The sequence below is a fragment of the Triplophysa rosa genome, linkage group LG15 (assembly GCF_024868665.1).
Source record: "Triplophysa rosa linkage group LG15, Trosa_1v2, whole genome shotgun sequence".
In the NCBI taxonomy this organism is placed as follows: Eukaryota; Metazoa; Chordata; class Actinopteri; order Cypriniformes; family Nemacheilidae; genus Triplophysa; species Triplophysa rosa.
This window is the reverse complement of record NC_079904.1, coordinates 4757914-4769815: the sequence shown is the minus strand read 5'-3', so window position 1 is coordinate 4769815 and position 11902 is coordinate 4757914. Positions and strand designations below refer to the sequence as shown.

General features: G+C 36.2%; 1 protein-coding gene across 2 annotated transcripts in view; it reads right to left on the bottom strand.

Annotated features, from left to right (window-relative positions):
- Positions 1-3656: 3656 nt before the first annotated feature.
- The window catches only part of nkain2 (sodium/potassium transporting ATPase interacting 2), a 127962-nt gene continuing 119716 nt past the window's right edge, over positions 3657-11902 (bottom strand). Inside the window, exons 6-7 of one of the 2 annotated variants that reach the window (XM_057353186.1) lie at positions 9519-9600; positions 3657-5755 (exon numbers count right to left, since the gene is read on the bottom strand). In XM_057353186.1, coding sequence (XP_057209169.1) covers positions 5746-5755; positions 9519-9600 — 92 coding nt within the window. In that variant the 3' untranslated portion in view covers positions 3657-5745. Of the gene's footprint in view, positions 5756-9513; positions 9601-11902 lie in introns of those variants that run through there. The other variant, XM_057353187.1, reaches the window with a different exon arrangement.

Below are 11902 nucleotides of genomic sequence, written 5' to 3'. Positions count from 1 at the left end.
GTACTTATTATGTGAGCATAAAATATAGCAGTGAATTAGAAAAGGTTTTCCTATCCGTATGCATTACTAAACGATTCTTCTTTTTGTTTCACATTATAGAAGGTCAGCCCATAAGACTGCAATCTCTTCCATAAAATTGAATTGAATGCCATTGAAGACATTTCTGACTGAGCATTCTTCACAAATAATCTTTGCTTTGTAACGATTTATAAAATCACAACTCTGACATCGTTTAATAAATCAGAATCATGGGTTTTAGTCACACTTAAACGCCCATCTGTTAGGGGGCTCGTTTAGAAAATTTCAAGAAGTGACCATCTGTTATCATTGTGGTGAATCAAAGAGGGGTCACAGGGTCACTGAACATGAACGTTAAGTGTGCTTGAATGTGTTTAAACATCACTGCTCATGTTAATTGATGTTTTGCTTCCTGTAGACTTTTGGATAGGAATAAAAAGATAAAGTAATGAGAGCACGCTTATGCCATCAGAAAGCACAGATTACAGTTGAAGCATCAGCAGGATTCTTGCAAGTCTGGTCTTTTCATCCTGTATACTGTACGGTATCACCTCACTCCACAGCTTAACATTTAAAGACTCCTTAAAAGGGCCTACATTCTTTATACAGAGCATTAGAGGTCGGAAGCTAGTTTTATCCCTCTAAATGATAAATGATCACAATCAAATCGATCCCTTTATTGAAGAGTGGCTGAAGATTTCTCTTGAAACCGTGACACTATCATCAATAGTTCAGAATGTGATGGGTCCTTTCAGGATGTGACATCCACACACAACTCAGTCGCATCTTATTTTTCTTCTTCTTGAGCTTAAATAAATGGAAGCCTCCAAAACACACTTTTCATTTTGACTCACTCTCATGTTATTCTGCAGCAAAACAAGAATAAAAAAAAAAAACGTTTTTAACATAAAAAGTTACACACATCTGCTCTACAAGCTCCAAACATGAAATGAAAAAACAGCATAGAAACACAAATCACTTCATCAGTCTTAAATTTGAAATGGCTGTACCTCATGAAGATCATTATATGGTTTTAGAAGACTTGGGATGGGCTTTAGGATCTTGCCATGCAGGTATGGATGCAATTTCTTTAATTCTTCAGATTTCGCTGTCCACCTTAATAGTATCATATTTTACTTTCATCTGTTTTTGTTGTATTGAGTTTCAATACATTACAACAGTCATGTAAACTTGCTTTACCAGAGTCTCAATTGAAAGTATACTGTAATTAAATGCCACTTTACCATGGTTTTCCCATAGCTCGGGTAACTATGTTTTAATGACTTTAGTTTTCCACCACCAGTGAACTGTAGTCAGGACGCCACAGAACTGTAAAAGAAACACACACTGCCTGTCAGGCCTCCAGCATTTATGAAAGAACAAAGGCAGAACGTGTGATGCTGGAACCACATCACTGGAGCAGTATGAGAAAATTCAGTGCTTGGGGAATAAAACTGACAGCAGTTTCTCATGAAAGACAATCATCATTGACAATGTCTGTTGCTAAGCACTGTATGACACACTACTATACTTGGAAATGACATAAGAAATGACATAATAAGGCAGGAAATGACCAAAGATGTGAAGAACTTTACTCAGTCTGGTTTTATTACTGTCATTCTACAGAAACAGAAAACATTAAAGCGATAGCTCAACCCAAAATGAAAAGTCTTCCATTATTTACTCACTATCATTCCAAACCTATATGACTTTCTTCTTCTGCATAACACAAAAGAAGATATTTTGAAGAATATTGATAACCAAACAACATTAAACCCGAGGTTAAATGACACGAGGGTGAATAAATGTTGACAACATTTTGGGGTGAACTATCTCAGGAATTTAACCTCTGAAGGCTGGTTTATGGCATTTTATTTCAGTCGGGTTGTCAAAGTGATCTCTTTAATTATGAATATGTTCTCTCACAATACTCTCACAACATGTCATCAAATGAAATCTTTATATGACTCTGTTTGGACCACACTGAACACTTCACAAGAATTTAAACTTGTTTGTAAATCCATTTTTATTTACAGGTATGGGTGCGATCATTGTCGGTGACATCACGTACTCCCAGGCCGAATCATCATGCAAGACTTCCTGAACTTTGAGTATATTTATCATCGTCCAGGCTTTTGTCAGCTCAATAATTATGATAGTCAAATTTGACATTTTCCACGGCTTACAGTCTGTGTGACTTTCAGGGCCTGTTTTACATGTATTAATGCAGAGTAAATCTCATGTAAGCTTAGACTGTGCCTTGCAAATATATTAAGAACCAGAACATTTTTTGCTTCAGTTTTGCTTTGTTTATTCAATATGTTAAAGTCTAATTAAGCACCATGTTTAAATCAGGATGTATTTACACATGTCTTTAAAGTCATTTGTACAGCAGTCAGGCTAATGTAACACTCCTTCTGCAATCTGCTCATCTCTGAGGAGTTCTGTGTTTTCAAACAAAATAAAGCATTTTTACAATTATTATGGGGGTCAATGACGTATAAGGATTTTCGACATGCAAATTTTAAAATACAAATAAATAATATCTATTGCAGTTAATCAAACATTAAGTCTGTAGTGTACACATAAATGCTGTTTAAAATATTAAACTAACTGATTTGAGTATTTTTCATCTATGAATTGGCCATAGCCTTAAAAAATGTCGTGCGACCGTGATTTATCTTAAAATTAATTAATTTCCTTCACATGCTTAACATTTTATTTGACAAATCTTTAGTATTTAAAGTGTTTAGATTTGCATTTCTTTGAGTTTTGGTAAGTAATAATCTCATATTTTTGTTCTATAATTTTGTTGTCTTAAATAAAACAAAATGAACAAAAATATCTTTCCTGAAAATCGCATACTGATATAAATGTTTTAAAAAATTCAAGCATTCTGTATCAGAGATTCATATCTCAGCCACAAAAACTCGATATTTTTAATTTAATACAGTTATTGATATTATTGGTCGCACCACATGTTAAGTGGTCGTTATACGTTATTGACCTGGGTAAACCTCATAAAAACATGTCCAGGTCACAAATCAAAAGAAAACAAAGGAAGAAAATCAATTTTGCATATAAAGAAATTTAGCAAATAAAACATAAGGACCATTAAGAATTTTTGCATAACATTATTTTCATGGCACCGCACATTTCCCCCAGTTTCTCATTACTGTAATACATTTTGTAGTTTTTGAGGTTTATCATTCCCATGACACTCATTAATGAATATTACATTCTTTTGTTATTACATGATGGATAATGTCACAATGCAAATCAGACAAAATATAATTTCTCGATATTTAATTTTCTTTAATTTTTGGATAAAACATGATCATGTTCTCGACATGTTCAGTGAGATTCACCCATATAGATTTACTTTCATTGTTTAATTATTCTCGTTTAGTTCCATTACCCAAACAAACGAATCACTCCGTATTGAATCAGAATCACAAATAATGTTGTAAAGCACTACAGCACTGTAAAAAAGGATTTGTTGTTTTTTGTTGTTTCAACTTAAAAAAATAAGTTACCTTGTTGCCTTAAAATTTTAAGTTAGTTCAACTTAAAAATATTAGTCAACACAACGAGTTTGCAACAAATTCATTAAGTGAACTAATATTTTTAAGTTGAACTAACTTAAAGTTTTAAGGCAACCAGGTAACTTATTTTTTAAGTTGAAACAACAAAAAACAACAAATCATTTTTTACAGTGAGGGAATTATTTGCCAGCCAGGTCTGGAGAGTGTAGCGGCTAAAATATCTTTATTAATTATCAAAGCCATTTAGCCTTGCCAGTGTAATTCACATGGGGATTGATTTAAACACAGCCCAGTTAGACCCTTGTTTATATACAGCCTTGAATGAGAGCAGATTGCCATTTACTGGAATGTTAACAGGATGTTGTTTCAGGCACTTTCTCTCTGGGAATTCCAAACCGCAGATATATTTCGAGTTTCGGCACACATTTACTGTGAGTTTAAGAGAGAAGTTAACATACAATGTAGAAATACATATTTCATCATTTCAGGCAGTTTGACCAAAATAAAGACATTTCATGCTTCATCCGAGGGCTACGATATGTGAAATCGACAATTGAAAGTGCGGTATAAGAAGAAACGGTAACACTTTACAATAAGGTGCTATAGTTAACATTAGTAAATGCATAAGCTAACAATGAATAATTTAGTTTGTCAGTATTTATTAATCCTTGTTAATGTTAGTTAATGTCAAAACAGTTATTCAGGTTAATTCATGGTGCATTAACCAATGTTAACAGTATCAACATTTGATTTTATTATGTATTAGTAAATGCTGAAATTAACATGAACTAACATTAATAAATGCTGTATTAGTATTGTTCTTTGTTAGTTCATTTTAGCTAATGCATTAACTAATTGTTAACAAACAGCACTTTATTGCAAAGTGTTACCAAAGAAACTTTATGATATTCATTCAGGAGGCAGGTTACAAATGAAGCCATACAGCACAGCTAAATCAGAGAGCGGAAATTCCTGAATAGCTTTAGTATATTTCGTAAAAGTTTGTACGGGGGAACATAAACCTTTCGCCTGAAAGCTGGGCATCAATTGCGTTGAGATACTGGGTTTCACCTCCTGGTACGACACGAAACTAAATCTCAACCCAAAGTAAATCAAACTTTCTCACATCACTAGAAATAATGCATCTCTATCCCTACCCCCCTCCAAAGACTTTTCCCCCTCGATATGTACACATATGTCAAAAAGCCCCCCCCACATGGCTTAATAAATTATTAGTCTACTAGAAAACAGTGAACAGTGGCACACATGTTAAAAAAGGCTTAAAATAGAAAGAAGTTACAACTGTATTCTATTCGTTATCTTGTTAACAGGACTCAACACCATCTTAAAAACACGATATTCACAAACAACCTTTTGGAGCAAGGACAGTCGCCACTGTCAAGCCTTCCAAGGTCGGTCTATTTCTAGCTGAAAGATATTAAATACGCAACAGATTTTTGACACCTCATGCAAACACGTACGGTTGATCCCATGTCGACGTTGATCTGATAAAATCATAGCTATTTTTCTGACTGTCAAAAAAATAAGAATCTTAGCAGCTACTCGTTTTTTTGTAACTCGTCTTGGCACTTTCAACGCACGTACATCCAGAAGAATTAAAACGAATCGGGTTGCAGATAATTATCTTAAGAAAACCGAATGTGACGGCCATCCCGCTGCTGGAATAACCCTTTGTAAACAACCACAACAATTCACTCCAGTCACCATTTGAAGATTGCAGAAGTACATCAGATAACTAATATCATACTAACTGGTTAATGAACATTCTTTAAGTACGGATCGCTTGAATCCACCCGGGTCCATTGCACGATTCCAAGTTTTTATTTCCGCAGTGCTTTGATGTCTGGCACAATACACAGACATCAACACAATCTGCTCCTGTGCTCAGCACCGCTTTGCATTGTTCACGGTCGCAATAAGTCTGCTGAGAAGACATGGCCACAGGGGGGCACTCTCGCACCTCCTGGCTCTGGTGCTGAGACAGACGAAGGGCTGGGCATAGACAAAGAAAATCCACTTTGTTGCTTTAGTTTTTGAGGTCAAACGTCGGTTCAGTGTTCCTCCGACAGTTCGTAAGACACTATCATGTTAAGACATTTACGTAGAGAGACAGAGCGTTCGAAGTTCTTCGGTTTGACGGGTTGATAAGGCAGTTGTCCTTTTATTTTGACCTAAGGAAGAAAACAGTTTGAGAATATTATTTATTGGATGTTGCATCAGGAGGAAGATTTTATATTAATGCCTTAACACTGTACCAAAATTGTGTAGGATACAAAAATGTATTTAACATGAAACACAGAACTGCATTTTATTGGATGTTGCTGTGAAATACAAATAGGCCCATTTGCAAAATTATTAAAGGGGTCATATGGCGCCAACACGTGTTTTTCTGTGTCTTTGGTGTGTTATATAAGTTGCCCATGCATGTATTAGACACGTAAAACAATTGTAAGAAATTGTACAAAAGTACAATTGCTTTCCAACCGGATGTTCCGAATATGGTAAGATGGCAGTATTGAACATTTCCGTCACACGCTTGCAGTATTCGACCAATCACTATGCAGTGGTTAACTGGCCAATCATAGCGCACCTCGCTTTTCAGAGCGATGAGCTTTGTTAAAAATCTTCGCGTTTCAGAGAGGAGATACAAACACGCACGGTATGTGGAAAAACAGCGTTTTTGAACCTTAAATCGTGTACACACATTGCATTACATCTAAAACAAACAATAATATTCATTTTAGCCCTGTCATATGACTCCTTTAATATGGCTAAATACAAAAAAATTTGTCCTACATTATTTCACTATGAATTTCGATTTTGTTGATTTATTGTTTGGTATCGTCTTGTCTTGAATTCCATCAATGTCTTGAATTTCATTGATTTGTTCACATAAAACCGGATAAATTGTACATTTATGCAAATTCATCTTATCAGCATGTGTTTTCTTGTGTGTTACACAACTTTCATTTTAATTCAAGTAATTTTTGTATTTTTAATCAATTTTAGTAATAATATTAGTATTTTTCTGCTAAGAGCCTATCAGCAACCTTTTGAAAACTTCCAAACAAAGCATTTCTAAATTCCTATTTGAGTATTTTTGAAACATGAGACAACCGCAAATGTTATAAAAACTGATTTACAGCCATGAGCTAACAACCGATTAACTACCACATTTTGTTTTTTGTATCTGGTAGAACAAAGCGTCTTTTGTCTCTTTTTTTGCATCCCGTTGAAGGTTGTTGAGTTGCATCCATTCATTTCTGTTTTTCTCTTCCTTGCCCTTTCAACTAATTATTAGCCGTGACCTTTTCCACTTTTCATTGCGCTATTCTATTTTCCTCCCTGTTGCATTTTAAAATGCACAGAACGCACATGCATGTTTTTTAACCAAAGCATGCATACAAAATCCTCCCACAGACATATCAAAATATGCAATCTGTCTACGGATAGACCTGCCATTCACAGCACTCCAATGCATTATGGAAAAGTGAGATTTTGACATTTACAAAAGCAAAAGACTCCATGACGTGACAGAATGATTTAGTCAGTCGGCCATGTAATAAATACGAAACACTGGCTGACGGTGAATATACGGCGCATCATCGACCTGATACCTTTACCAACCGGGAAGCACTTATGGGTTACGGGAGAATGTAGCTCTTTTAGAAGAATAATTAATTTGCTCTGTTGTCTTTCTGTGGATTTGGTGTAATCCTCATCCATCTGTTCCCAGAAGACAAGGATGGATGGATCTTAAAGAGTTGCACAAAGTATTGTAGATCGTCATTGATCTAAAGCCCATGTAATTGCACCTTTCTGCTGTGTATACTGGTGACAGAAAATGCCAAAGTCATAAATGCTTGGAAACATCAAGGAGGTATATTTTAAAGGTACATTACTTCTTTTTTATGTTTAAAATGATGTACAGACACACAATGAAGATTAACAATAGCCTGAAAAAAGCTTCATTCTACATGTTATTCTACATTAGCCGGGTTTGCCCCTTAAAGGGATACTTCACCCGAAAATGTAAATTCTGTCATCATTTACTCACCTTCGAGTCCAAATCTGTCTAAATGTTCTGATGAACACAGATAAAGATATTTGGAAGAATGCTTATAACCAGACAGATTTTGCCCCCCATTGACTCCCATAGTAGGAAAAAATACTTTCAAATACTTTTTGTTCTGTTGAACACAAAAGAAGACATTTTGAAGAATGTAGGACAGCAAACAGTTCTGGGGCACTTTTGACATTGTATTTTTTCCTACTATAAGAGTCAATGGGGGGCAAAATCTGTATGCATTCTTCCAAATATCTTTCTCTGTGCTCATCAGAACAAAGACATTTATACAGATTTGGACTCGAAGGTGCGTAAATGATGACAGAATTTTCATTTTTGGGTGAAGTATCCCTTTAAGGCAGTCAATATGTTGTGATCACATGATCTGCTGAATATCTAAATCCATTTATATACTCATCCTTACATACTGTCAAAAATGTGTTACTGTTACCCTGGTTTTCAGGAATTGCTCATTTGTGGGGAAAAAAATAGAACGAGGGCTATAATCTCTAGGGATAAACGCTAGTCCAATATTACGGGAGAATCTCGCTCCCTCGCTATCTACAGTAAACACATAAGGGGATATCCCTTTAGATCCCACATCACTGGCCAGATTCCAGCCTGCCCGTCTCCTGTCCCTCAAACCAGACGCTGGGCAGCTCAGCTGTGCCCTTCCTTCCCTGGAGGACGACGGGGAACGTCCCGGCTGGTATTTTGCTGTTGGTGTCACTTGCGTGCCAAGACTAGCGACGGACACATTTGGAGCCCTGCCATATGTTTTCACATCAGCTGGACTGATCTCACCCACAAGCTGAATATGACTTTGAATGATGCCATGGTGATTGTACTTCACTTAAAGGAAAATGAAACTACTCTTATAATTTACCCTCAAACAGATATGATGCATATTTTATCGTAACCATTAAAATGCATCACTCCTTCAGACAGACAGCTGAGCTGTCTACATCTAGATCATGAGTCTAAACTTAAAAAGCACTGCTGTCTCACCTCCTGGCATAACGGAGTGTACTGTGGACACAAAGGCCGACTTTATAGAACACAATCACCAATAGATCAGTGTCAATAAGCCAAATCCTTTTAAATCTCCCAGCGTTCACCCAGTCCCACCTCTGAGCATTTCACTGCTTTCTTATAAACATTTAAGATGTCAACCGAGACAGGGCAAACAGAATACCTCCCCAAATATTGACCTAAGCTATTATCCCAGACACACTGACGATATTTCTTATAGATGTTGCGACTGAGAAGCTACTCCAGTTTTGATTTGAACTCGGCCGGTCTTGGACCTCCTATCAGACCCTAACGCCCTCAGTGTTTTGCACGTAGACACGGACTGGCTGACTTGCTACACGATTGTACCTAGAGAGTCTAAAAAATCTACTGTAAAAATACTTGTATTATATATATATAAATAAATATAAATAAATGTTTAACTATTTATTTTGAATGATTGTTGATTTATTTATTTATTAATAATATTATTAATGATTATTTATTAAATATGATCTTATACAAACCAGAGAAACAGAGAGCTACTTGCCAAGTGTTTTGAACTTTTTTGAGCTGCAAGAAACCGCATAAGTGAATGTTTTATAGATGGTTTATTTAATAAATTAATATACAACAAAATTCAACAAATTGTTTATTTTATACAATTATTATACAATAAAATATACATATGATTTAATATGAATATAAATTAAATATAAATAGTTATTGCCCACTAGACAGACCAATCAACAAACACAGACCAGAATTTATCTTCAGGCCAGACGAATGCGTCAGATTAAACCGTTTATAAATTAGGTTTGATTCAATTTAAAAGCCATCATTTTTGCAGTACTTACATGTACATTGGTTGTAGTTGCAAATGCGATGTCTTCTGTGGCCCTTGGTAACCGTATGAATCAAACCCTCCTATAAAGTCAACTAAAGAAAAAAGAAAGAAAGAGAGAGACACTTCATTTCACTGAATGCTTTTAAAAGCTGTCATTTATCAACTAATCAACATTTATTCACATATTCAATGGTTATGCTAAGAAATGGATGCAGATCTGCTGGCATAAAACAAGCTGACAGGATTATCTTGGACCCCTCTCTGTGAGGACCATCCTGCCGTTTCAGGGCCGGGTATCTAGACTCTCCACAAAGACGCTAAGGTAGCTACTAAAGCGTGCGATAAAGAACCAGGGTTTGACCATTCGAGGCTGTTTTCTAGATCATTGAACATTTGAGACAAGCTGCAGAATTAGCTGAGATCTTCTCCTCTGCATCCTAAACGGACTGATTATCATTCTAATAACAGATTCTAAGAACAAATCCCATAATCCACGCTGGACACGTTGTGGAATCAGACCTTTGTCGTGATCAGTGTTATCAGAACCCACAGTGGTCAGTCCTAAAGCTTGTGCCAACAGTTTTAACTACAGTGCTTGAATTTAGCAACACATTGTCTTTTAATACACATTTTGGTTTTTAATACCTCACATGTTTGACCTGTATAAATGATAAAAAACTATATAAAACAAATATTTGCAACAATTTTCACATTGACAAGGATGTCAGAATGATGTGTGACAGACCAACACTTAAACAATAGCACTATAATAATGTTCTTATTTTTTAAAAATGTATATTTTCTGTGTCATTTTTTGGAGGATCTGTTGACAGAAATGCAATATAATATACATAACTATGTCTTCAGAGGTGACCTTACAGAATGAAGCATTATGTTTTACCTTGGAATGAGCTATTTCTATCTTCATACACCGCAGGTCCCCTTACATGGAATTCGTCATGTTGTTTCTAGCCCTAAATGCTCTACAGACTGTGTTTCGTAAATACGTAATCTCCTTCAGCAAAGAAGAGAAAACGTGACGGCATCTTTGTTCCGTGTCAGCCTCCGTAGTGCTTTGAACGGGAGGGGGAGTGAACCATTTGTTGCAATTCGCAACCTCACCACTGGATGCCGCTAAATTTCATAGACTGGACCTTTAACTTAACCCAGCAATTTTCAAACAAACCAATTTTTACTATTTTTATACCACTTTCAAAGTGTTGCATTGTTGCAAAGCATGTTTACAGAAAATGCATTTTAGAATAGACAGACGGATAAAACAATGAATAAATATAAATGAAAAAAAACAACCCTGGAAGAAAAACAGGACTGCCAGGACATTATCTAATAAAGGAATTTAACACAAAGGAATGCATTGTAACATTCAAAATACAGGTGAAACATAAAAAAAACATTCAGATTAATACAGTATTGTTCCTGTATTTTTGCTGATTTACAGATATACAAGTGTTAAACTGTAAAAATGTGTGTACTGTAGGATTGTAATCAAACCGCACACACACACAATTGGAAAACACGGATCATTTTAGTACGAAAATTAAGTTATGCCACACTTCAGAACATTCCTCTACGTACATAAATATGTCCGTAGGGGATAATTGTTTAGGTAGATAGCCTCGAGACGAGTCTTGTCTGTATTAGAGTGCTCTTAAAATGCTCTTAAAACATTTCCCCTGTCCAATGGAACAAATAGCTCAAGTTGTTTTACAGCCGAAAGTCCTCTCGGCTAGTACTGCCAAGTTAATGGAAACGCCGGGACCACTGATCCAATAATGAAGTAAAAAAACACAACTACTGATGACTGTGGACAAGAGGACAGATCGAGGGCCCGCGAGCCGCCTCCAGCTATAGCATTAAAATTCAAACACATAAAATAACCACCCAACGACCTCAACAAAACAGCTATTTATTCTGTTTTAAGCGACACATCCCAGAAAAAAGCCAGTCTGGTGGCCCCTCCACCGCAGGGAATTAAGCTGAGATGGTTGTGCTGCCGCCGTTTTATGGTCTCGGCTTTATCCTCTCGAAAGCATTTGTAAACCGCACGCAGCACACAAAACCCATCAAATCGAGCTCGCACCCCTGCAACCACAAAACCGTATCCCCGAAGGAAAGCCTTAACCTAATTTCCTTGTCATAGATGCAAAAAGTGTTTCCCTGCACTTTGCACGCAGTAATAGCCGCTTCGTGACGCTCCCTCCTGCTTTTGCCCGCTCTCCAAGGTGGAATCATTTTAAATGCTGTCCTTTCTTTAAATGTACCCTGGGACGGCACCCCTGATAACAGCTGTAATTAACAAAGGAACGTGTTGATTGGTTTGAGTCCTTCATTACCTTTGCAGAGGCACTTCATGTATTATATTAATTAAAGCTG